We start from the raw sequence: 25,588 nt of genomic DNA on the forward strand, positions 1-25,588 counted from the left end.
ATAATTTCACCGTGACATCTCGCGATTAAATTCGCGAAACAGTACTCTGCAATGTAAACAACCAAACTAAAGCGACACGCTACGATCGATATCACATATATTATCCAATACTTTTGACAACCACTTTAGAAGTCGCTAATTCCGGGTTACGACCTACCAGTGTCAATTTACCGTAGCCTGTCATAGTGCAACACGACCAAAAACTACTATAAAGGTGCATTCAAGGTACACAAGCAACGAAGAAGCCATGCAGGTGAGTGAAATTGCGTGCAGCTGTTTGAATCAGTGTAATCCTGACCCTGCATTTTCATTGTCGTTGCTTTCTGGTGTGTGTTGTTCACTGGGTTGTCGTTGCCAATAACCTTGTTACAAGCAACCCCGGCGACGATAAGAAAATCCGAAAATACAAGCCTGGTTTGTCAATGAGATGCATATCGTGAAAATGTCTGAAAAAAGCCCCCTCCTGCCACACTTACCACTCATTCCACACAGCCAATATTTCGGTTGTTATGCTTCAGCACAATCTGCTGTTTTGCTGACCCTCAACTGTCGCTGATTGTACAAAATTTCCGGACACACAAACCACACAGCCCGTACTGCACTGTTGTCTGCTCTATGGTCAAGCTGAGTCAATCATTACACAGAGGGTACACATTCAACCTGAGTCAAGCTCTGTCTAGATTTTGCCACACTGTCTTATTTCTGATCCTGGCTCTCCAAGCACATAGCTCTCACACAGAGAACAGAGGACTTCCAAGGGTTCCCTGCTCTAATCCTGTGCACAGGTAGGCAACTTCATTACTGTAGGTTTTTACTCACAATCAAAGTCTTGTCAACAAACTGCAGGAAAAAATATGGCTTTATCTGAATTGTTGTGTGGGCATTCTCAATGGTTAGAGGGCCATCAACTGTAGAATTCGATTCTATCTGTCTGGAATGTTGTGTGTACTTCTAATGCACATTCACATTTGAGACGGATAGTGCAAACCAGTTAAATCAGAGCAACCGAACGTGCTAGTCTAAACTCACGCAAACCTCAAGGTTTTTGACCTTTGACCTTTCCTGCCGCACAGGTGCTGCCCGCGAGGACGGCTTGATGGCTCGCGTCCTGTCCCTGTGTCGGCCTCTGTCTCTCCTGGCCCCCGTCAGGGTGAGGAGAACCACACTGTGCAGGATGTCCCTGGACAAGCGTGCGCGGGAGGTGTTCGCTGCAGCCATCGAAGGCGTGCAACCAGACAGCGTGGTGCGGCGCAGTCTGCAGCGCACAGGAGACGCCCTCCTGGTGAACGGCCACAGCTTCGCCCTCAGGAAGAACCTGCACCTGGTGGGCTTTGGCAAAGCTGTTCTGGGCATGGCTGCGGAGGCAGAGAGGATCGTGGGGGACCACCTGGTGAAAGGAGTGATCAGTGTGCCACACGGCATTCAGGAGACACTGCGGCAGCACGGGAAAGAGTAAGTGACCGCTTGAGGAGCAGGAGAAGAGGGTAACACTTCATGTTAAGTTGCCAGTGTACATACCTTACATAACACTGTAACTACTCTAGTCATAACGTTGTACTAACATAATTACTATGTTGTTACCTAGTAATTATTGAAATATTGAGTTGGGCGGTTTGTGTTATTGCAAGGAACAGTTTTCACCCCACTTGTGTAACACACACACACACACACACACCAACTATATTACTATGTAATTACAAAGCAATTTGTAATGTACTACAGTATAACAGTGTTATTACAATGTTGTTACTAGCGCAACAGAGATATACGGTATCGGGGCCTGTGGTTCTGACAAGAATGTTAGTAGGTGCAGAGGGTTACTAAATAAATGACTGTCCTGATTGCTGCTTTGATCATTCCTCAGCCAGATGCTGTTGAAGGACGGCAGTCGTATCCAAGTGATGGAAGGTGCAAAACACAACCTGCCGGACGCTGATGCACAGAGGGCGGCCGAATGCATCAAGGAGCTGGCCAGCACGCTGACAAAAGACGACTTGCTGCTTGTACTCATCTCAGGTAAATCAAACCCAACTGCTTCATGTGATTGTTGGACACGATCTCGAGCACTTACTCAATCCGAGCGTAGTCTCGGCCTCGGGCCTCGGAGTCTTTCAATCGATCAATTGTTAATGTGAGATCCGCTTGCCTGTCCTCACACCAATACGTTTGTGTAGGAGGAGGTTCCGCACTCTTGCCCGCGCCAGTCCCGCCCATCTCTCTACAGGAGAAACAGGATGTGACACGCCAACTGGCAGGGGCGGGTGCCACCATCCAGGAGCTGAACTCAGTACGCCGTGCCCTCTCCTTACTGAAGGGTGGAGGACTGGCACATTGTGCTCACCCTTCTCAGGTATGTGGTCCTCTGTGGCTCAGTCGGTAGAGCATGGTGCTAACGACGCTTAGGTTGCGGGTTTGATTCCCGCTGGGACCATATATACTGAAATGTATGCACTCACTGCAACGTAAGTCGCTTTGGGTAAAAGTGTCAGCTAAATGGCATATATAGTATGGCCACAGCTGTATGCCTTCCAGGAGAGGCTGGTGGAGGTAGAAATCGGAGGACGGGCTCGTTGTAATGCATGGCTTGGAATGACACGTGTTTGATACAATTCCTCATTCCATTCCATGCATTACAATGAGCCCGTCCTCCGATTTCTACCTCCACCAGCCTCCTCTGATGCATCCAGTTTTCATCCGAGAACACTGGAGGTCTTATAAACTCACGTGCAGCATATTCAGTATCCTAGACACACACACGCAACCCACTCTACAATAACAATAAGGAAACTTCAACCAGAAATTGTATCAACCTCTACAAATGACATTTTCTGTGAAATGACATATTCTGCCTCATCATTCCTGAACAGGTGGTGGCGCTGGTTCTGTCCGACGTGATAGGAGACCCGCTGGACCTGATAGCCAGCGGTCCCACAGTGTGGACCGAGGTGTGGCCCGAGGAGGTTCTGTCGGTGCTGGAGCGCTACGGGCTGTCCGCCTCCCTCCCCGCCTCGGTCAAGGAGGTCCTCGGACGGGCGACTCCCCGCTGGGAGGAGGCTGGAGCGCAGTCTGAGTGGGAGGGGCATGTTCTCAACGCTGTGATCGGCTCCAACAGCATCGCTTTGGAGTGCGCGGGTCGACGCGCGCGGGAACTGGGGTTCCGTCCGGTGGTGCTGTCTCCGGGGGTGTGTGGCGATGTCCGCTCCCTCTCACGCCTCTACGGTTTGCTGGCCCGCTTCGCCTGCTCTCGCGACGAGCCCCCTCCTGATATAGCCTCCGAGGTCCTGAAGCTGGGGCCGGAGGTGGGCGTGGAGAGCTGGGATTTGTGCCGTGCCATGCAGGTGCTGGGTGAGGGGCGCGGGGAAGGTTGGGGCGCCACATGCCTGTTGGCTGGGGGAGAGCCCACCGTGCAGTTGATGGGCAAGGGACGTGGCGGACGGAACCAGGAGCTGGCCCTGAGGGTGGGGCTGGAGCTTGGAGGCATGGAGCTCCCTCCGATGGGCCCCTTGTTCCTGAGCGGTGGGACAGATGGTCAAGACGGGCCAACCGACGCAGCGGGGGCCGTCACGGACGGTGGGCTCGGGGAAGAAGCTCGAGTACAGGGGCTGGACACCGACGGCTTCCTCGCCAACAATGATTCCTTCAGCTTCTTTTCAAGTCTCTCTGGCGGGCAGCGCCTGCTCCTACCAGGGCTAACGGGCACTAATGTGATGGACGTGCACATGTTGCTCATCCCGCCCATCCCTATAGTCATCCCTAAGCATTGAGGGATATGAAGTGTAGAATCCCTTAAGACACAGATGATAGCAGCCTTTTACTTAACTGTTAGGAACACGACTCATCGCCTCCTCCTCCGTCCTCCAGTCGTGTCCTACTGAAAGCTCATTGGAGGAGAAGATGGAGGTTCTCCCCCTTTAGATCTTCTCCTCCGAGGCCTTTTGAGGACGGCTTGAGTGTGGAGGACAGAGGAGAGGACGCGAGGAATTGTGCCGCTAGCAATTGAGGAAGTGCTGTTAGTATTTGGAACACTTACAGACTTGGGATAGGTTTCATTCAGGTGTAACTTTTCAAATCTTGCCAAACTATGCCAACTGTGCTCATTCCAGCAAGCGCTTCTGTAAATCAGCATTTAATCTGCATTATCATTGCTACTGTGTAGGAGAAGAATAAACACTGAGTTGTATTCACATTGTGTGTATTCATTTAAGGTTTGTCAAATTAGGACAGTACTATATTTTTCTGCATAACATTGTATAAACAATCAACAAGAGCTTGGAGATGTAGATTTCAACAAAATTGTTTAATCCCCTTCAATTGTACAACACCATAATTTACAAAATGTACAATCAATTTGTCTTCATCAATTAACTTCTACCGGTACTTGCTGCCTGTATCTCACACAACAAAAGGCTGAGTGTTGTTGGTCTTCCTGGTTTTTCTTTTTTTACAGCAATCATAGGACAGTCAGTTAGGACTCATGATTTTACTCCTTCTAAATATATTTAAAGCACAGATGAATGAGGTGAACAATTTGTAGAATGATGTCTAAATTTGATGCACATTTGTGAAGAAAAAGATCTCTGGGTAGGCTGGGTAATGCTGTTTGACATAAGGCCTCCTCATCTGAACATTCTCTCCAGGGCCCTTGCTTCCAGGCCATTTACATGGACAGGGGGATGTGACAGAAAATTCAGTCTCCTTGGTCAATTAGGTTTCACAACAGCCAGTCACCAACCTACAACTCTCACAGTACTGTTGCAGAGTCTCTCCAGATTCTGTCTATTTCACAACAACCAGCCAGCCAACGGAAACAGCACTGCCATGATATCAGAACGGGCATTTTAATAAAATAAAATAAATAAGAACCTGTACTGACTCACGAATCAAGTGGCAAAGTTGGGCAGGTGTCAGATGTACTACAGTTAAATAGATAAGCTATTAGCATGTTATTATGATGTGTGTGACTGAAAGCTGATTCCACTTTGATATCCTCACAACAGCTGACTTGAGAGGACTCTTCTTCTTCTTCAACTTGGAGTAAGGACGCATCAAGTTACTCCAGCCCTCTTGAAAAGGCACAACATGACCAAGTCTGTGTCCAGTCTGTAGCTAACAGCGGTTTAATTGATTGGTCAGGGAGCAAGTGGTAGTCCAACTAGAAGAGTCCTGACTTGTCACTCGCGGTGTGTCTTGAGGGTGTCCCCCGCAGCAGTTTCCCTAGCAGAAGGAAACAAGTAAATAAACCAATTCACGCATATGATCAAAACAAGACATGCCCATTCAACAACAGTCAGAACTATCGATCACTGATATAACGCAGGGAAGCAAATGAGTCAACCTTCTATCAACAGTGGGTAAATCCACCATTAAGGAGAGAAATAACCCCCCCAATGCAATCAGATCCATCGTTGGTTAGAGAATGCAGAACATGTGCTACGTATAGGTCCCAAGTGCTATTTATAAGATGAAGATCAAGCGAGAAGCAGCATTTAAACGAGACACGCAGGCTTGACAGGGAAGAGTCACATACAGTGTTGGGGGTACCTGATGAAACAGGGATGCTCGGACACCTACCATCCGCTGTGGTGAGGTGCTGTATCCGGCGTGCCTCCATTCTGACCACCGGTCCCTAATGATGAGAGGACCACGGATCGGTTAATCTTGATTATTAGAAACGCATATCATCAAAGGTCAAACGCGTCGCGCTGTAGCTTGACGACATAGAGCTGAGTCAATGAAGACGCCTAGACTAGAGAACACGGCTAATCACAGTCAGCACTCACTCACTCACCTTGGCGGTAATACATGTCATTTACGGTATTTCCGTAAACCTTCCAAGCAAAGTGGATGGCGATGAGACTGAGAACAAGCCAGCTGAATAAGATCTTGAAAATAGACACTCTCATATCATTAGCCAGCCAGTCATCCACGAATTCGGAGAGGAAAGACACGAAACTGTCCACAATACGGGACACGAACTCGAAATCCCACGGCTCTTCCATGTTTTAAAAAACACCGTCCAACATCAATAACGTATAAGGAAACATATCGTAATCACTGAAACTAGCTCGGCTTAAAACACTACAAGCTGTTTCACTGAGCTGAGGTGTTGTTTGCGTGCTGCGATCTATCTGTCAGTTGGTGCTAACCGTTTCAATACAATCTCATTACCGATCGTGACTAATGTTCACTTCTGACAACATGCATAGACTTTTTTTTCAACAAATAAATTCCGTAATATTTTACAGTGACACATCACGACTGCAATGTCTACGCATCGGATATTTTTGGAGACGTGTTTTCATAATCGAATCTGCAAGTCAGAAAATGAAGAAACTAGCAAGATTGTTGTCTAGTTTTAGCGAATCATTCATATGATGCTGCGCATGTCTATGGCAATCTTCCATGTTTGTGTTTTTTTTCTTCTCATGTTGCAGTATTGTGGATAGTGTTTTGAATTGTCTTATTTGCTGTGCCAAACTATAAGGCAACACTTTACGGTTGCATGTGGCAAGGTATGAGGCTCGGCACACAACGCACACTGACAGAAACATCTCCTCTGCAACCGGTCGCGTTGGACTGAAGGCAGCGACGGGGGTTCTGGAACGCACACCGAGGGGCGGTGTCCTCTTCCATCATTGGTCTATTACCTGCACCGTCCGAACGCCCATTGGCCATCGGATGGTCTGTCTTCAGGACTCTCTCTGGGATTCCGGATGTGTTAATTCAGTGGGTGCAAATGCAGTTTGTTTTCGGCAAGCTAGCTGTTTTGACAAGACACTTTCCAGACGTAAGCTCGACTGACACCCTTTTTTTTTTTAAATGTCGTATACGAGTTGATCGTACGTTGGACATACAATATCGCAGAAACCAGCTGTTCTGTCCTGTGATAGCTGGCTGAACGGATCCTGCTGGTTAGGGTAGCTAACCAGTTAGCTAGATACCGGCGTATCCAACTGTAATTGAGCCCCGTCTCGCTTCATGCCAGCCAGTTTTCTAGGTAGCTAAATCTGTTGAACATCGCGACGCTATGGATCATTTGGGGTTTCGTCTTGCTAAATTAGATCAATGACACGCTCGTTAGATTGTTTTACACTCTGTGGATTGGCACAGATAGCCCCTGTAGGACTGTAGCTCGTTACTGGCTGAACAACATCCAGCTGGCTGGCAGTACCTCTTATTGACCTACCTAGCCAGTCTGATTTGGTCGGCTTAAATGTCGCGGCTTGCCTGTGCTTGTCTTTTAATAGTTCAGTTGCTTGCTAACTGCTTAGTTGTGTCTGTCTTCTGATGCTGATGCCTGTATCTTATCAAAAATGAATGACAGATATGCCTTAATCTCATCATAGTTCCTTTTCTGTGTCTACCAGCATCTGGGATGTTAACATGGAGAGGGACAGTCAAGAAAAAGGAGAGGCAGAGGGGTTGAAGAATCGTGATGATTCATCTGTGAATTGCACTCAATCAACTGGTAATGAATGCCTCTTTGTTGTGGTTCCATCTGAGTCTCAATTATGAAACTGATCCTCTAAGTCAGGAGGTAACACAAGCTGGTGGAGGTTAGAAATCGGAGGACAGGCTCACTGTAATGCATGGAATGAGGAATGGTATTCAACAGTGTGTTTGATACCATTTCCTGATTCCATTCCATGCATTACAGTGAGCCTGTCCACAGGACCACACCCATGTGTTGAACAATTGTGGCCACAGAAAATCAAATAATTTGTCTCCAATGAACGATGATTTTGTTTGTTGTTGTTATTTCATTTGCAACAATTTGTATGCTTGTGATTGGCAAATATTATATGCTGCTTTTATTATCTAGAATAAGAAGGAAACAATTATAGTTGAGTGATTGTGATTCTTACTAAGTTGAGTATTCTCCGATGTCTTCCTAGGCTCTGCTGAGCTCACCGCTGCTCTTTCTTTGGATAATCACATGATTCCAGAACCAGCTGCTCCAGTAGAAAGAGTTGACAATACCAGTCTGAGTACAGAGGAACCTGCTACATGTGTGAGCACAGAGGGACCTGCTACATGTGTGAGTACAGAGGAACCTGCTGCATGTGTGAGTACAGAGGAACCTGCTGCATGTGTGAGCACAGAGGAACCTGCTACGCATGGGAGCACAGAGGAACCTACAGAGGACCCACTGCCGACAGATATTCCAGGTGAGGGGACTCTGGCACCAGAACCAGCCGCTAACCAGGTACAAGGGGAAGAAGAGACTGATGGCTCCAGTACGCTGGAATGTCCGAACAGTGATTGTGCTCAACCAGAGGATGTCCCAGCGGAGGCCTTAACTGAGAATGGCCAGGACGACTCGGGAGAGTTTGTGGTCACCGTGTTGGCCAGGGGTAAACTGGAGGAGCAAGGTGTGGGTGTGAAGGGGAGGTCCTCCCCGCTGTCAGAGACCGGCACTCTGGAGGCTCCCCCGTCTCACCGCGATGAGGATGTGACGTCTGAGAGCTGGCGGCAGCACAGAAAGCATGTGTTTGTGCTGAGCGAGGCGGGGAAGCCCATCTACTCCCGCTACGGCAGCGAGGAAGCCCTGTCCTCCACCATGGGAGTCATGATGGCGCTGGTGTCCTTCGTCCAAAGTGGAGACAACATCATCCGTTCAATTTACTCAGGTGAGACCTGTAGACCAGCGGAGGCTGGCGGGGGCAGAAATCGGAGGACGGGCTCATTGTAATGCATGGAATGGAATGAGGAATGATACCATTCCACATTCCATTCCATGCATTACAATGAGCCCGTCCTCCGATTTCTACCTCCACCAGCCTCCCCTGCTGTAGACCCTGTCAATCTAGACTTTCCTCTTGATATATTGCCATTTAGAAATCATGTTTTGTTTGGCAGATAAGTCTGCACTGAGCTGTCTGATATGGTATTCTATTAAACTGTTATAACATCAATTTTTGTCACTCCTTTTGACAGCAATAGAAGCCTAACATTCTCTCCCCTGGCTCTTCCTCTCTCTCTCTCCCCCCCCCCCATCAGATGAGCACACGGTGGTGTTCATGCAGAAGGGTCCTCTGGTGCTGGTGTCTGTCTCCAGGAGTCGGCAGTCGGAACAGCAGCTTCGTGGGGAGCTTCTCTACGTCTACTACCAGATCATCAGCATGCTCACGCAGGCCAGCATCGCCCGCATCTTCGAGACCAAGAAGAACTACGACCTGCGGAGGTTACTGGCCGGCTCGGAGAAGATCCTGGACGGCCTTCTCAACCTGGTGGACTCTGACCCCAGCTTCCTCCTGGCCGCGGTGCACTGCCTGCCGCTGACCTCCTCTCTCAGGGACAACCTCAGCCAGATCCTGCAGAAGGCCATCACCCCCAACCTGGTCTTCTCCATCCTCATCGCCAAGAACCAGCTGCTCACCATCGTCCAGGAGAAGACGGTGATCGAGGACACCAGGCTGGAGCCCGCGGACGTCCACCTCCTGCTCAACCTCATCGGAGCCTCCTCCGCCTTCCAGGCCGGGGAGATCTGGACTCCCATCTGCCTCCCTCTCTTTAACCCTGACTGTTACTTTTACGCCTACATCTCCTACCTGGACCCCCCTGAATGCACTGTCTGTCTGCTGCTGCTCTCCACAGACAAGGAGGCCTTTTACGCCGTGGCTGAGTGTAAGAGGAGGATAGAGGAGGCCATGGTGGCCCAGAACTCCCTGAGCCTCATAGCGAAGGCCCAGTCGTACAGCGTGAGTCAGGTGGGAGTCTCTGACCTCAGACACTTCATGTACAAGCCCTTTGATGTGCCAGACAATCACCGGCAGCTGACTCAGTTCACCAGGTGCGTCCTACTTTCTATTTGCGTATCTTTCAGATCTAGTGAGAAAGTGAAAACCTCTCTGAACCTTCGGGCGAAAAAACAGTTTCTTTGATACTCCTACTCTACTCTTAATATTCTCAGACAAAAGATCCTGGACACAGATATTAGGCTACTTGTGTGTTCTGTAAGTTTTTAAATTGAAAAACAACATTGGACTGTGTTTTTATTTGTATTTGCTAACATCTGTATTTAGGCTATTTCATTTGACTGTTATTTAGCTAGCAGATGTAACTTTATGCCCTGCATCACTGAATGGTAGACAGATAAACGGTGTTATGAAACTACAGTACTTTATTCTAGACAATGATTATACCTTCTAAGTTTAAAGTAAAAAGGGACATTGGACTGTATTGCTCACGATACAATTGGAAATGCATGATATCCATGAAACAAACAAGATTGTCTCATTCTCTTTTTAAGCAAGCATTGTCAACTGACTCCAATTATTACTCATTCATCTTGATTGGAAGCATTTGGTGTCTTATTCCATGAGTTTGACCAGTGAGCACAACCTCACACAATCTAATAATACAGTAGGCCTCCATCAAACAGACAAGTAGCCTAACATCTGTGTCTGAGAATATTTAGAATGGGAGTAAACAAACAAACACCTTTTGCATGGAGTATTTTCGTCCCACAAGTTCAGAGAGATTTGATAGTTTTCACTGACCATGATCTATAAGGAGCGCTGGTATTCCTACACTGATAAAGTGTAATAGACTGTAATTAACAATTATCCAGAATGGTAAATGGTTTTGCTCTCTGATTTGAAAGGGTGCCTTTGTCTGCAAGTGTCAATATATAGACCTAATGCTGTTCACGTCTAAGTGCAGAGAAAACACAGATACAGGCCATCTTCGACACTGCACTGTAGGATACACAAGGCCTACAATGTTTTTTATATTTTTTTATGCATTTTGCATAATATCGGAGTTCTTGATCTGTCTGCGTTTCCTGTAACTGTGATGTTGTGGTTCCTTGCAGCCCAGAGATGGAGGCCCCTTACAGCACGGAGGAGGAGAAGATGAGGCTGCTGGACCTGTACCGCTACATGCACAGCCGCATCCACAGCTCCTCGCGCCCCCTCAAGCTCATCTACCACGTGGCCGAGAGGGAAACCCTGCTGGCCTGGGTATGGTGCTCCCTGTGGGGGTATGATGCACGCCTCGAGAGAGAGGGCACTGTTAGCATTCTGCAAAGTGCTTCGAGTAACGCTAACCGGCGGAGATGGACGCCGGTCGGCTGGCTCGGATGGCAGACGTCTTGTTACATTCCTTGATCATTCCCGACGTGGTGCTGCGCTGTCTACTGGGGAGCATGTTCATTCCATTCATTCAAACTCCTGTTTCTCCTCAACGGAAGGTTGAAACTAATTCATATGTCATGTTAGTTAGAAAGGGGTTTTATTAAAAGAATTAGGTCAAACAGTTTCTTCCCTTGGAGGACTATTTGCTGTGCATTTCTCATGCTCTTTCCTTGGCCTCTTTGGAGAACCTTGTCTCCTTGTATACCACAATGCACTCAATGATATTAGCCGTTAGCAGCGTTACTCCAAATGTTAAAGGTCACCCACTTTGGTGTTATTGAGGACAGGCGGCTCTAAGCAGCTCTCTCTCTCTCTCTCTCCCTCTCCCCCTCCCTCCCTCCCTCCCTCAGTCTCTCGCTCTCAGTCTGTCTCTCTCTTGGAGGTTGTGTTAATCCTTGTCACACTGACATGCATGTTAGTGGTGATTTAGGGCAGGTTTCCCAGACTTATCTTAAGCCCTCTCCTGGACCAAAAAAAGCATATTCAACTGAGAGCTTCCATTGAAAGTGGAGCAGTATGTCTGGGATGCTGTGACTGCCCCATAAGTTTAAGGATTTCAATTGTGTTTACTACACTTTACTACACTATACAATTATCTGATGAACACAGCACTAATGACAAAGTGATTATTGATTATTGAAACCATCACCTCGTGTGAATAAAAAGCAGTTCGATTGATTTGCCGAGTCAACTGATGCATGACTCTCTGTCCTCCTCTTTCCTCAACAGGTCACCAGTAAATTTGAGTTGTACACCTGCTTCAGCCCCCTGGTGACCAAGGCCTGCGCCATCAACGCCATAACTAAGCTCCTACGGTGGATTAAGAAGGAGGAGGACCGCCTCTTTATCCGATACCCACCAAAGTATTCAACCACCCCCAACCCCAGCAAGAGCTCCCGAGGGAAGGGGGGCTCCGACCAGCAGGACTCCACAGATAATGGCTTCCTGTCCCTGCTATAGTGCTCCGCGTTCCTGTACACTAGTATCTCTGGCGAGGGGAGGCTGGCGGAGGTAGAAACCGGAGGACGGGCTCATTGTAATGCATGGAACGGAACGGGGAATGTGCATCAAGCGTGATGTACAGTACGGAATGAGCAATAGTATCAAACACGTTCGATACCGTTCCTCACTCCGTTCCGTGCGTTACGATGAGCCCGTCCTCCCGATTTCTACCTCCGCCAGCCTCCCCCGCGCGCTCGGTCCAATCCCACTCTCTCAACATAGTGAATGCACTGGCTACAAAGAGGTATTTGGCTCTGGCCAATCCCTGCGCCTCGTTGGACAATATTGAACTTTGACTACTGGACTCAGAAAGTTTTGTTTTACACTATTTAAGGAGGATTTTCCTCTTCTTCGACCTTCACGGAAACAAGTACAGTATTACTTCTCCTTTTCCCTTGACGACAAAGCATGTAATTGAATCAGTGTTTTTAGATTACAGTGATCAGGGAATCTGCAATGTAAAATGAGTACATTTTAAATTGGCTTGTGGTAGAATTATTGAATATCAATGCAACTCTATATAATTTAATTGGTTTTTATATTGTTTTATTATATAATGAAGGTGATCACTTTTCTCTCACCTAAACAGTGAATGTACCACTTTAATGACTTGTTACCTGCTGTACAACTAGCCGTGTTACAGTTAAAGCTTTCACTCTGACTGTTGTATTGTATTGTACATGACAAAAATGAGTAACTACAAACTACACTACCTAAAACTCTCTTGTGCTTGTTTTTGAAATACGACTCCTTCACCGCAAACGCTCGAGTGAGAGGAGAAAAATAAAATCTGCATTTCCTTGTCCTCTTCTAGGTCATTTTAAATGCCCATTCGTCATTGTTAATCATTCATTGCTCCATCACACAAGATGTTAAAAGGCTGATTTAAATTGGAAACTGCTTAAAATGTGTAGTTGTTATCGATAAGTGACAGGAAATGTGAACAGGTAAACCGTTGTACTTTGAAATTTGCATTTTGTTGACATTTTCATGAAAACTGGAATGGAAAGCACTTGACTACATTATCTCTTGTATGCATCAGAGTTGTTGAAGGTCTATGATATGACTTTTCTACAGTACGTTGTTTTCAGTTCATAAAACTGTTCCAACTGTTTTTTGACCTGCATGTGCTTTAACCATCTCTGCAGCATAGATTGTAAATAGTAACTGCTCTGGAATTGTAATCATAAACAACTCTACATTGTCATTATTGCCGCTGTCATTGTCTTTATTGCTGGAAGCCAAATTCTTCACCCTCAGTCTAAGTTACCGGACGTCTGTTCATACCTTCTCTTTCAGTATTAAAAGACAGTCCAATTTTAAAGGTGGATTGACGCCATGGCACTGAAGTCTTTCTCATTGTGTGGGGCTCTTTATTTGAAGACACTTGTAGCAAGTTTTCAGTAATGCTTGTTCCTTCAATGAGAATGTACTTATTTTTGTGTGAGAAGTGAGACCAGTGTAAATTGTCAATTGGCTTCTCTGTCTGTTAGGAACCAGAGTGTTGATGTGTGTCTAACTGGTGCTAAAATAAACTCTAGGTTGCACTAGCCCATGATTGTCATTATTTCAGAAGTGTGTGTTTGCAGACTTGTACTGTGTATACGAGGTCCTCTGTGGCTCAGCTGGTAGAGCACGGCACTAACAACGCTCAAGTTCGGGGTTCGATTCCCGCTGGGACCATACATACTGAAAAACGTACGCACTCACTGCAGTGTAAGTCGCTTTGGATAAAAGCGTGAATGCTGAATGGCGTATTTATGTATATATGACTTAAAAACAAACAGACCATTTTTAACACAATATTTATTTCTTGTGAGAAAATATTGTTTCAGTCAGATTGTAGATCTTGCGTTACAATTCAAATGACAAGATCAAAAACGCCTCTGTGCAGCCTAGTAAACAGTCTAGCAGGCTAGTAGGCTAGTGCACTGGACTCCTACACAACTACAGGGTTCTGTGCCAAAGGACCGCTAGGAACAAGATCGGCTATCACTGTCACAAAGAGCTACAGGAGCATCATACATAAATCTTTTCAATATTTATTTTTTTTAAATAACAGACTCTTTCAATTGTCACACGATATAAATTAAAATCTAATATTTTAGATTTTTTTTTCCGCATTCCTTAAATTACTTCATGTAGGCTATTATAAACACAGACATTTACATATATACAAAAAAAGATGTGCAAATGTCTCTACACATGCACCCTGCTCGACTTGAGTTTATATATATACAGTACACACGCTTTTAATCATACCTATGGCTTCAGAGCTCATCAAATCTACAAACCTTTTCAAACAAACAGATTGTGCTTTTCAAGTCATTATAGGAGGGTTTGCAGGTAAGCCCGCCGTACTGACCGCTAGCCCGCGTTACCGATGTTGTTGCAGTGACCGCCGACATGACCGTTGAGAAACAGCACCGTCTCCTTCTAAGTGATCGAACATTCAAACGTCCTCACCGTCCAATCAAATAGCTACAAAAGCACACCCATCATTACCATTTCATATAAAAAAATAAAAACCGAAACAGCTTCACAATGTGGAAAAATATGTGTATGAAGCGTGGTATCTCAATGACGAATACAATCTGAATACGCAACCCGAACCAAGCCGACTCTCCAACACTTTTCATTGTCTTCCTTTGATGTGCTTGATTCACTTTGGCCTAAAACAAACTTGATATTATTATAACACAGATTCATAGCAACAGAGTGGTTGTGTAAAACAATAAAAAGCAATCACAATGAATAAAATCACAATATTTATCTAAAAATATATCCTAAAATCCAGGTCCGTAGTCTAAAAGGAACTCCCCCCTCTTCCAGCTCAGTGTCTCTCTCACATCCCCCCCCTTTCCCAAAACTCCACATAATAACATTTGCTGTAAGGAGGTCAGAGTCAGTGAGACCGAACATTGATTTAGTAATCTAATAAACCAGTCCGAGGTCAACCAGAAGCTATTGTACAATGGCCATCAACAGAGCTAATCCTGTGTCTCCTTTAAGATCGTTGTTGTTGTTGTTGTTGTTGTTGGTGGTGTTGGTGAGGTATCGCCCCCCCCCCCATCCACCTCCACCCCCCGAACCAGACAGCTTATTGTGGATCGATCGGACTCCGACAACTCAAATCCTTCATATAAAATTGGAGGGGTTGAAGTTGAGGTTCCCCCTCACGTGGTTCAGGTGGATCATGGCACGGTCGTACGCGGTGTGCACAGACTTGCGGACGCTGGGTTTCTTGCCCTCCATTAAGCGCAGTTTGTCCACAGTGTTGTCCATCCCCATTGGCAGCAGCTTGTCCCGCGGCAGCCACTGCCTGAAAGGCAAACAGAGGACGATTCAATGACATACTGTACACACACACGCACGCACACACACACACACACACACACAGACAGACAGACCACACACACACACAGACACACACACACACACAGACAGACAGACAGACAGACAGACAGACCACACACACACACACACACACACACACACACACACACACACACACACACACACACACACAGCTCATCTAGCCTAGTTTTTTCCTCACCAAGTCCTTTTGGTGTCAAAGAAAAGCACGAGGAACAGCTTCTCCCCCTCCTCCTCCTCCTCCTGCCTCCGCACCCCCAGCTTCAGCACCTCCACAGGGGGCACAGGGATGGGGATGCCGTTGTGAAGAAGCCCTTCCTGGGGCATGTCTGGGTCAACAATCTGTGGACACGGATCACGGTTACTCTCGGTGCTTCAGCATTACTGAAACATTAATGACGTCGTACAGGATCTGAGTGCTTCAGCATCACTGAAACATTAATGACATCATACAGGATCTGAGTGGTTCAGCATCACTGAAACATTAATGACATCATACAGGATCTGAGTGGTTCAGCATCACTGAAACATTAATGACATCATTCAGGATCTGAGTGGTTCAGCATCACTGAAACATTAATGACATCATACAGGATCTGAGTGGTTCAACATCACTGAAACGTTCATTACATCGTACAGGAGGGTGTGTACCAAGAAAAAAGGTTCTGGACAGCTGGCAACTTGGTCCCTTCAAGGTTTTATTTGCTGACACGTATTGACAAAATATCCTATGTCAAAGCATCGTATAAGTGGGGGTTTGATAACCAGTTCTTCTTGTAATCCAAACTCTTGAGGTAATCCTGTCGACACTATTCTGTAATAGTCGACACTATTCTGTAATAGTCGACACTATTCTGTAAAATCAATAAGTGACCAAACCAATGCTGTCATTCACCATCTCACCATTGCCGGGTACGATGGGTATCCGCGACACTTAGCCCAGACCAGGTCCAGGGGGGTCAGCTCCGTCTCGCTGTCAAAGGGCAGCAGCACGCTCCTCCCTGAGCCCAAACACAAACACGGGAACCGGAGTTCAGACGTACAGATAAAAAAAAAAAAAAACACCATGTCAAATATTCTTGGCTGCGATCTCCTCCTTGATCAAACAAACCTGATCTAGGCCGAGGCGAGGTACTAACCTGTTCCAGAGATGTCTCCGTTCTCACATTCTGGGACTTTAGCCAGAGCCGGTTTGCCTCGGCTGCGTTTAGGCGGGGAGACGCTGCCGCGCGGACGAGAGGGAAGTGAAACGGTTATTTCTGAACACGTTCTTCCTCAGGTTATTTTTAATTTCTCAGGTGTCAGGTGTTTGTGTGGATTCTCACCTGTGTTTTTGGTCGTTGGGAGTGTCTGGGGAACAGTCTTTGTGCTTGCCTAACCCATTTGTCAAGCCCACTGGAACACAAATCACTTGATGGAATCATTAAAATGGAATCCTACTTTCCTGTATCTCATCCTTTCATACTTAAAAAAAAAAAAAAAAAAGTTTTAACATTCCCTTCTGTAATTCAATTTCCACAGATAAAAATAGCAAGAGAAACAAAATCCAGAAATCTTTTTATGGTCTGGGAGGAAATATTGTCTAACAAGTTAAGTAAATGTCATGTAAAAATTGAGTACACTGGCTTTTCTGCTGCGTCACATTTATGTGGAAAGTCACGTACGTTTCGTCCAACAGACCGACACCCTGATGAAGGTCTGTTCACCACATAAATGTCAAGTAGCAAGAAAGCCAGTGTGCTATTATTTTTTTCCCCTTTTCTAAGAGCAAGCTAAGATGTGGTAGAACGTTTCTCAACCACCTAAAACGTCGAGGAGTGAAACCACAGCAGAAACGTAAACTCCATTTCCCTTACCCTCTTCTTTGATGAGGGGGAGGGGCTTGTCTCCGTCACTGTCTGAGCTGGGACCCCTGGACCTCAGGTGGTGGGATGACGGCGAGGGGGGTGCAGGCGGAGGAGGGGGGATAGGGGTAGGCGTGGAGAGAGCCGTGGCGCTGGGAGGATGTGGAGTAGTGGGGGTGCTGTCCACACCGTTGGTTTTAACCGCCGCATCCCCCCCATTCTGGGGCGGCGGTGGCGGTGGCGTGGCCTTGTTTTTGGCGAATCTCGCTCCGTTTTTAGCTTTTTTGAAGAGAACGGACGTACGGCGCCCGACACCGGCCATGGGGGGCGTGGGGGGGCTCCCCAGAGAGGCCACCTTCTGAACAGCCTCCTCCTGTGAGGACGGAGCCTCCGACACTTCGTCGTCGTTGTCGTCGTCGTCCTGACCTTTGCCCCCACTGCGGGCAGATCTCTGCCGCTTGTAGGAGCGCCCGGGTGACCTCCGCCCTCCAGTCACCACGCCCAGGACGGGGGGTTCAGGCGGGGCATCCCCGGGCAGGGGGGAGGACGCCGGGCAGGTGGGCTCTAGTACCGGTGGAGAGTCGTCTGTGCAAAGGAAACATTAAGATCCTGAATTCAATCATCACCACACAAGGGGAATATCATTCACAAGGGGTGAACTGCAGTGTAACATTCAGTATTTTGGAATTAATATCTTTGTTTTTATAGGGTCTCTGATATATTACTAAAATATACAGTACCAGTCAAAAGTTTGGACACAGACTTGCCAAGAGTGTGCAAAGCTGTCATCAAAGCAAAAGGTGGCTACTTTATTCTTTATATATTTAACATATTCTGGTTTGTTTAACACTTTTTTGTTTACTACATAATTCCATATGTGTTCCTTCATAGTTTTGATGTCTTCAATATGAATCTACAGAATGTAGATTATGTAGACATGTAGAAAATAATAAAAATAAAGAAAAATCATTGAATGAGAAGGTCGTCCAAACTTTTGACTGGTACTGTATACTAACATTCAAGTGTCTTTTGTAAACAAGTATTATAAAAGGTAAAGTCAACCATGTACTGTGGAGTACAAGCAATAGCCCCCCCCCCCCCCCCCTTACCTGTCCCAGGTGTAGAGGCTGACGTTAAAGGACCATTATCCACACTCTCTTTTTTTCCCTTTTTTTCTTCTTCTTCCACCATCACCACCTCCTCTTCTTCCTCCTCCTCCTCCTCTTCCTCGTCCTCCTCTTCTTCCTCCTCTTTCCCGTTGAGTGACAGCGAGCTGCGCTGCTGCTTGTGCCGGACCGTGTTGATCTCCCGCCGCAGCAGGCGCAGGCGCTTGGTCCTCCCCCCGCTGCACCGCATGGACGTCACCATGTCCATCTTGTCCAGCAGGGCCTTCAGCTGCTCGTCCGAGGAAAGGTGGAGCCGGTTCTCCGGGTCCAGGAGAGTGTCCACTGCACAGAGCAGGGAGGGAAAGAGTTCAGTTTAGCCTGTTTATTAAATCAGTAAATCAGCACACACGGTTAAAAACAACTATATCTGCAGGAGGAGCCAAAAAAAGACCAACAAGGGTTTGACGGGTGGCCATCCCCCCTAGTGGCCATACAAGGGGAGAGGAGGACAGAAAGGAGGGGGATGGAATGAGGGACGAGTGTCATGCTAGTGAAAGCCTGATTCCTCTAAGGTTGTTCACCCACCGTCGTCCCAGGTACAGTTGTAGAAGCTGTGCTTGTTGGGGGCGTCCAGGAGGTGCATGCCGGTGCTGGGGTCCAGCCCGATGCTCAGGGCCTGTCTCTGGGCATGGCGGAGGACGGCTCCCCCCACCTCGCCCAGGTGCAGCGCCGCTCGGTGGAACATGCTGTCCGTGGAGTTGTACTTCAAGCAGTTGGACACCATGAGGTTGAAATCGCCCTCCAGGTCTGCTATGGAACAGTAAGCGTGGGATTCCAGTTTGGCACGGATGGTGGAGAAGTCCATGGGCTGGGAGATGAACTCCAGATAATCTGGTACCTTGGTAAATGTACAACAATAAATAATACATTGAATGAAACAGCCCCATCAAGAAAAGAGTAAAGGCTTGGTGACTGATTGATTTGACAGTTAACTTACAGCTAACTGCCAAAGAATTCCGGAACACTCACCACCTAGAGTGTTTTATGTGGTGTTTACCTAGGAACAACACTTTGATTGGCTACAAAATGAAGCATCATAATTCATGCATTTTTGCAAGTCACCCTTGACAATTTGGGCGACTTTATTCACCCTCTACTCTCACTAAATGAGTTAAACAAGACAAGACAAAACCCTGCACCTTTTTCCCAACTCGGGATCAACTTTGAGGAGAGATAAAGACCCTACGCTTCATTCACACACACACACACACACACACACACACACACACACACACACACACACACACACACACACACACACACACACACACACACACACACACACGCACTCATTTCATCCTACTCCACCGACCTCTGTGAGGTTGACAGGCTGGGAGAAGATCTGAGCCGTGTCCTTCTCCTGCAGCTGGTCCAGCGTGGAGCGGAGCAGCATCAGCGCCGGCGTTAACGTCAGCTCCAGAGCAGCCTGCTGGATTTTCAACTGGAGAGTGGAAGTGATGGATGGAAGAGAGAAGGTGGACGGAGGGGAGGGAGAAAGAACGAACGAACGAGAGAGAGAGAGAGAGAACATGTGAGGTTACAGAGAGGGAAGCAGTGACTCAATAATAATAATAATAATAATAATAAAAACAGAACACTATTTTCATACATGCAGTTGGTAACGCCTGAGATGTAGAATACAGAGTATTTGTCAATGCGCTGTGAAAGTCTGTACGTCACAAACTGCAGAATGTAAACAAAACACGAGACACACCTCATTTTTGGAGCCGGGCGTCATCGTTATGATGCAAGCAAAACGAATGGTAAATATGTTCTGATGTTGCCCAATGTTCACTAAGTCTTTTTTTTTTTAAGTTTTTTTTAAAAATACAGTACCAGTCAAAAGTTTGGACACACCTTGCCAAGAGTGTGCAAAGCTGTCATCAAAGCAAAAGGTGGCTACTTTGAAGAATCTAAAATATAAAACATATTCTGGTTTATTTAACACTTTTTTGTTTACTACATAATTCCATATGTGTTCCTTCATAGTTTTGATGTCTTCAATATTAATCTACAATGTAGGAAATAATAAAAATAAAGAAAAACCACTGAATGAGAAGGTGTGTCCAAACTTTTGACTGGTACTGTATGTTTTTAGGGCATTTCTGCTTTACTGGGATAGAGACAGTAGAGATTGACAGGAAGGATGGGTGAGAGAGAGGAGGGATGACATGCAGGATAGGTCGAGGGTCGGAATCGAACCAGGAACCTTGCGATTACGTGGTAAGCGCATTAGTGTGCTACGCCACTAAGCACCCAATGTTCACTAAGTTTGCGCGTACGGTAAATTTAGTAGTTTACTGAAACGTCCCGCTTATTAGCTACAGTACTGTGCTGACTCTCTTCTGCTAGGAATCATTACTCTGACATCCTGTCTCCAAAAATGACGAGTGTCCAGCTTTGTTTACATTCTGCATTTTAGGACATACGGACTTTCGTGGCGTTATCGTGGCGTTCAGCCCTCATCCGTAACGTACCTGCTCCCTCTTTAGCCTCTCTCTCTTGCGGATGAGTTCCACCAGGAGTCGGGCTCGCTCCAGGTCCTGGCGCAACTTCTGCCAGTACCGTAGCTCCTCCCTAGCAGCACTGAGCTTCTCATCCGGCTCCCTCTGGACACGGACACGGACACGGACACGGACACACACACACACACACACACACACACAGACACACACACACACACACAGACACACAGAACAAACGAGCAAACAGAAGAACACACACACACACCTTTAGAATTCAAAATCCACAATCATCTTGAGATCTATAATCAGTAATAGTTGGGTATTTCCTCTCCCCATTGCGCTGACCTGTTCAGCAGTCCTGTGGGCCTGCAGGTGTGAGTGCAGTCGCCTGATGAGGGGCATGCCGTTTCGCGACTGACGCTTCAGCAGCCAGTAGTTGTGAAGCCTCTGCATGAACTGGTTCTTCCTCTGGACAGCAACCCCAGTGCAAATCTTGTTGAGTCTGTCAAGTCAATATTTTTTTTTAAATCAATACTTCATCAACATTTCTACATTACCGTCTGTTGATGTCATTACATGCAGTCCTGCCGCCGTATTGCTTTAACGCTACGACGTTAAAATACAATCAGCGCTGGTGTAAAACACGAGATTGCCTTTTTCAAAGTGTTCAGTTAATCTAATGAGAGAGATAGAGACCATTAGGTGTACATTTACATTCAAGCTATAGAGCAGACGCTCTTATCCAAAGCGACTTACAATAAGTACATTTAACTCACTGGCTGCCAAAGAATTCCGGGACACGCCAAGTGTTTTACCTAGCAACAAACATACTCTGATTGGCTACAAAATGAAGCATAGAAATGTATGCATTTTTTGGTGAATAAAGTCACCCGTGGCACTCTAGAATGTTGACAATTTGGGCGACTTTATTTCACCCCCGACACCAAACGAGTTGAGGTGTAGTGGGACGTGGGGAATCTAATGACAGACATAATGACACCATTAGCTGAACATTTACAATGACATTCAAGTCACGACTTACAAGAAGAACAATTAAGGTGTGATGTGGAGAGAGAGAGAGAGAGAGGAAGAGGAGAGAGAGAGAGAGAGAGAGAGAGAGAGAGGAAGAGGAGAGAGAGAGAGAGGAAGAGGAGAGAGAGAGAGAGAGGAGAGAGAGAGAGAGGAAGAGGAGAGAGAGAGAGAGGAAGAGGAGAGAGAGAGAGAGAGGAGAGAGAGAGAGAGAGGAGAGAGAGAGAGAGAGGAAGAGGAGAGAGAGAGAGAGAGAGAGAGAGAGAGAGAGGAAGAGGAGAGAGAGAGAGAGAGAGGAAGAGGAGAGAGAGAGGAAGAGGAGAGAGAGAGAGAGAGAGAGAGGAAGAGGAGGGAGAGAGAGAGAGAGAGAGGAAGAGGAGAGAGAGAGGAAGAGGAGAGAGAGAGGAAGAGGAGAGAGAGAGAGAGAAAGGAAGAGGAGAGAGAGAGAGAGAGAGAGAGAGACAGAGAGATCTAACCTGTGAGAGGGGATCTGAGGCACCAGGAGCACAGGCACGGGGGACCGACGTGACGACCCACCAGAGCTTTTCTTTGTCTTCCTCTTCTGTCCCTTGGGCGTCTTCTTCTCCTTCTGGGCCGGGGGGCTCTGGGTGTACGACCTTTGGCCCCTGTTCCCCCTGCCCCCCACCAGCCTCCCCTCCACACCCTCGTCCCCTGACCCGTCACGGTGCCGCGAGCCGACCGGAGAGTGGTTCTCACAGAAGGCGGTCTTCTTCACGGAGAAGGTGGTTCCGTTGACGCCGGTCTCCCGGACCGGGTCGATCTTCATGAAGAGGCCGGCCTTCTGGGCACAGGTGACGTGGAAGGCCCTGTAGCAGTTGGCCTTGTGGCACTGGATGGACGCCCCTCGGCCTTTCTGCTTGCACAGGTAGCAGGTGAGCTTCCACCGGGCGGGGGGGATGTTCTTCACCCCCTCCACGGGCTCCAGGAAGACCGTGTTGGCGAAGCACACCTCGGGGATCCATATGGCACAGACGACGTGGGCCCAGCGCCCGTCACTGGTCTGTTTGAAGGCACCTCCGCGGTTGGGGCACAGCACGCAGTCCACCGGGCGGGAGGGGGACTGCAGACAGCAGCGGCACAGCCACTGGCCCTCGGGGATGTAGGGCACGCCATAGCACTCCTGGTGGACGGCCAGGTTGCAGATGTCGCAGAAGAGGATGACGTTGCTGTTCAGACACTCGTCGTCCAGGCAGACGCAGCAGAAGGCGTCCTCGTCGATGGCGCTCTGCGACAGCGCCTGGTTCCGCGACTCCAGGATGGACTCCCTCTCCAGGCGGTCGATCAGCAGCTCGAAGGTGTCCGCGGAGACGGAGGCGTGGCCGTCCGTGACCCTCTTCTGGTTGACCATCTCCAGCCAGGCCAGGTCCTCCTCGTCCATGTCGTACTCCGCCTCGCAGTCCTGCTCCTCGCCGGACTTCTCGATGTAGCGGTAGTAGGCGGCCGGGAGGGGGGGCGCGTCAGAGGTGCACAGGGAGTCCAACACGCGAAACGTGGGCTCGGGTAAAGGCCCTTGATGGGAGGGGTGGGAAGGATTCGTCTGGCTCTGCGCATTCTGCTGAGAGCCGGACCGACGGCTCTGGTGAGACGCGTTCTTGCTCTCTCTCCGCCTGCCCTTGGCGTTGGGAGGCTTGCGGCCCGGCCTGGCCCTGCCCTGGGTTTGCTCGCTGTTCTCTTTGTTGCTGTTGCACTCAGCAATGTCCTGGGCCGTCATCTCGTCCTCGGTGATGACCGGCAGCGGGTCCGTTATGTTGATCCTGTGGAGTCTTCCGTCCAGATCCACCTCCACCATTTTCTGGGCCTGAGCATAGGTCAAAGTCTCCCTGGATGGAGACAGCTGGAGTCTGTACGGGGAGGATGGTCGTAGCTGGCCTGCCGACCCCCTGCCCCTGCCCCGCCCCCGCCCCCTGCCTCTGCCCCTGGGCATCTCGAGACCACTAGCCCCTGGTTCGCATCCCCTCCTTCTCAGCTTCCTCATAGGGGCCGGGCCCCTAAAAACGGATAGAATGAGAGGTTGTCATGCAAATTACAAGCACAAGATGACACTACATCAGTTACACTATACTATATAATTACCTCTCTGATAAATACAAGTCAAATCACTACAAGTGATTAGATCAGAAAACAATGTTAATTACAATGGAGTTATGACAGATACAATTACTACCACTCAGTTACATGTGAGATAAGGATAATCCACCAAAATAGCTTTGAAACACAAACAAATAAGCAAACAAATAAATAAGTCCACCAACATAATACCATAGCGCCTGTCTACTGCAAGTTAGAGCAAGCCTGTCTCACTGGAATGTGTGTGTATTACAGTTTGTAGCCTCTTCCTGGAAAGAAAACTACAAAAAAAAAGCCACACAGCAGCCAAAGAGGACAGTTTTGCTACTAATCAGTAAATTTGAACAGATAATCGCTTGGATAAGTGGCTGTCACAATGTATATGTTTCCAATTTGGTGTTCCAGTAACTAACTAACTAGTTTGTCTAGAGCTGCACAACTAACTTTGCACCCAAGAGAGTACATCTCGGCATCCAATCACGGCTCGACAAATTTACATATATTTATTTCCAACCAATCAAATCGTCGTATTTTCTCTTTTTTTTCCGCTCCAGCTGAACATAGTTGGGTTGCGGGGCGCTAAACACCAAGAGTCTCCGACCGTCAGCCATTTTCTCCGTACAACAACAATTGCAGTCAACACTAACATTGTGAACTGACAAGTAACCCCCTAAACATGACAATAACACAACCGGACATTGCATCGCCTTATGTTAACACCGTACACAATTGCACCTTTGTTCATGTGTGCTTAAGTACCGCAATACTGTCATTTGAATGGGTATGAGGCTTGATAACCCCTGCAAATAGCTTGCAACAACTCTCGCTTGAGACAGGGACACAGCTCAACATGAGCATTAGGTCTCCACAAGCACAACAAACATGTCAGTAAAAACGTCGGAAGTATTTACCTTATTCTACGCTGTCGTGTGGTATGCGCGACACAGAGAAATATAGCGTTATCTAATGTTAAAATGCGACCGAGGCGGACATGCTAGTAGCGAGCTATGCCATAGCTAGCCGGTAATATCAGGGGCGACAGCGTCATCTTCAGTACTTCAGTCCTCCATTGTGACTTCGGACATAGGTTGAAACTCGACCTGATTTCATATCTGTGATTTAGACGTTTTCAACGTAGAACAGCTTCAATATATTGTTCATTAAAATCCTGTAATAACTGTCAGGTCAGTGTACCTAGATGTAGCAATCTAGCTATAATATTCAGTCAAGATGGCTTGAAAAATACGCCCCTTTGGAAAAATCGAGCACAGCCAATTGTGGGTCGCAAATTTACCGCGTACACAACGCGCGTTGGCTTCTGATTGGCGAAGACGAAGAACCCAAGCCACCGGGCTCGACCCAGAGCAGACAGTAGCAGAGTGCGTTGAGATAAGCACCCCAACATTTAGTTTGCGCGCCTTATCTTCATTATCGACGGACAACAGTATGTGACACCTGTTACGTCCTTTTACCAACACGGT

The 25,588-nt window shown here is 47.5% G+C and overlaps 4 protein-coding genes across 9 annotated transcripts; 2 read left to right on the forward strand and 2 right to left on the reverse strand.

Moving 5' to 3' along the window:
* The first annotated feature begins 60 nt into the window (after positions 1–60).
* Positions 61–4,164, forward strand: glyctk (glycerate kinase). 2 transcript variants are annotated; one of them, XM_083667540.1, is made up of 5 exons: positions 61–253; positions 1,074–1,452; positions 1,865–2,016; positions 2,175–2,350; positions 2,868–4,164. In XM_083667540.1, exons 2-5 carry the CDS (start codon positions 1,097–1,099, stop codon positions 3,762–3,764), a joined length of 1,581 nt encoding a protein of 526 aa, XP_083523666.1. In that variant the 5' UTR covers positions 61–253; positions 1,074–1,096; the 3' UTR covers positions 3,765–4,164. The 2 variants fall into 2 exon arrangements, with proteins under 2 accessions (XP_083523666.1, XP_083523667.1); XM_083667541.1 differs by lacking the exon at positions 61–253 and having other exon boundaries at positions 375–1,452.
* Positions 4,165–4,276: 112 nt separating this feature from the next.
* Positions 4,277–6,123, reverse strand: tcta (T cell leukemia translocation altered). Its single transcript, XM_083669164.1, has 3 exons — positions 5,789–6,123; positions 5,572–5,626; positions 4,277–5,214 (listed from the first exon to the last, which is right to left on the reverse strand). Exons 1-3 carry the CDS (start codon positions 5,997–5,999, stop codon positions 5,172–5,174), a joined length of 309 nt encoding a protein of 102 aa, XP_083525290.1. The 5' UTR covers positions 6,000–6,123; the 3' UTR covers positions 4,277–5,171.
* Positions 6,124–6,736: 613 nt separating this feature from the next.
* On the forward strand, positions 6,737–13,690 carry mon1bb (MON1 secretory trafficking family member Bb). Its single transcript, XM_083668362.1, has 6 exons — positions 6,737–6,787; positions 7,368–7,468; positions 7,896–8,630; positions 9,001–9,793; positions 10,817–10,964; positions 11,868–13,690. The coding sequence occupies exons 2-6, from the start codon at positions 7,384–7,386 to the stop codon at positions 12,096–12,098; spliced, it is 1,992 nt and encodes a 663-aa protein (XP_083524488.1). The 5' UTR covers positions 6,737–6,787; positions 7,368–7,383; the 3' UTR covers positions 12,099–13,690.
* A 1,532-nt stretch (positions 13,691–15,222) lies between these two features.
* On the reverse strand, positions 15,223–25,312 carry brpf3a (bromodomain and PHD finger containing, 3a). Of its 5 annotated transcripts, none has more exons than XM_083669110.1 (13): positions 25,019–25,312; positions 22,496–24,028; positions 21,336–21,492; positions 21,003–21,134; positions 19,838–19,966; positions 19,051–19,363; positions 18,469–18,807; positions 17,372–17,944; positions 16,841–16,910; positions 16,655–16,737; positions 16,419–16,516; positions 15,697–15,857; positions 15,223–15,462 (listed from the first exon to the last, which is right to left on the reverse strand). In XM_083669110.1, exons 2-13 carry the CDS (start codon positions 24,013–24,015, stop codon positions 15,279–15,281), a joined length of 3,759 nt encoding a protein of 1,252 aa, XP_083525236.1. In that variant the 5' UTR covers positions 24,016–24,028; positions 25,019–25,312; the 3' UTR covers positions 15,223–15,278. The 5 variants fall into 5 exon arrangements, with proteins under 5 accessions (XP_083525236.1, XP_083525235.1, XP_083525232.1 ...); XM_083669109.1 differs by having other exon boundaries at positions 16,841–16,925; XM_083669106.1 differs by having other exon boundaries at positions 17,318–17,944.
* Between the last annotated feature and the right edge of the window lie 276 nt (positions 25,313–25,588).

The sequence above is a fragment of the Argentina silus genome, assembly GCF_951799395.1.
Source record: "Argentina silus genome assembly, chromosome: 4".
Lineage (NCBI taxonomy): Eukaryota > Metazoa > Chordata > Actinopteri > Argentiniformes > Argentinidae > Argentina > Argentina silus.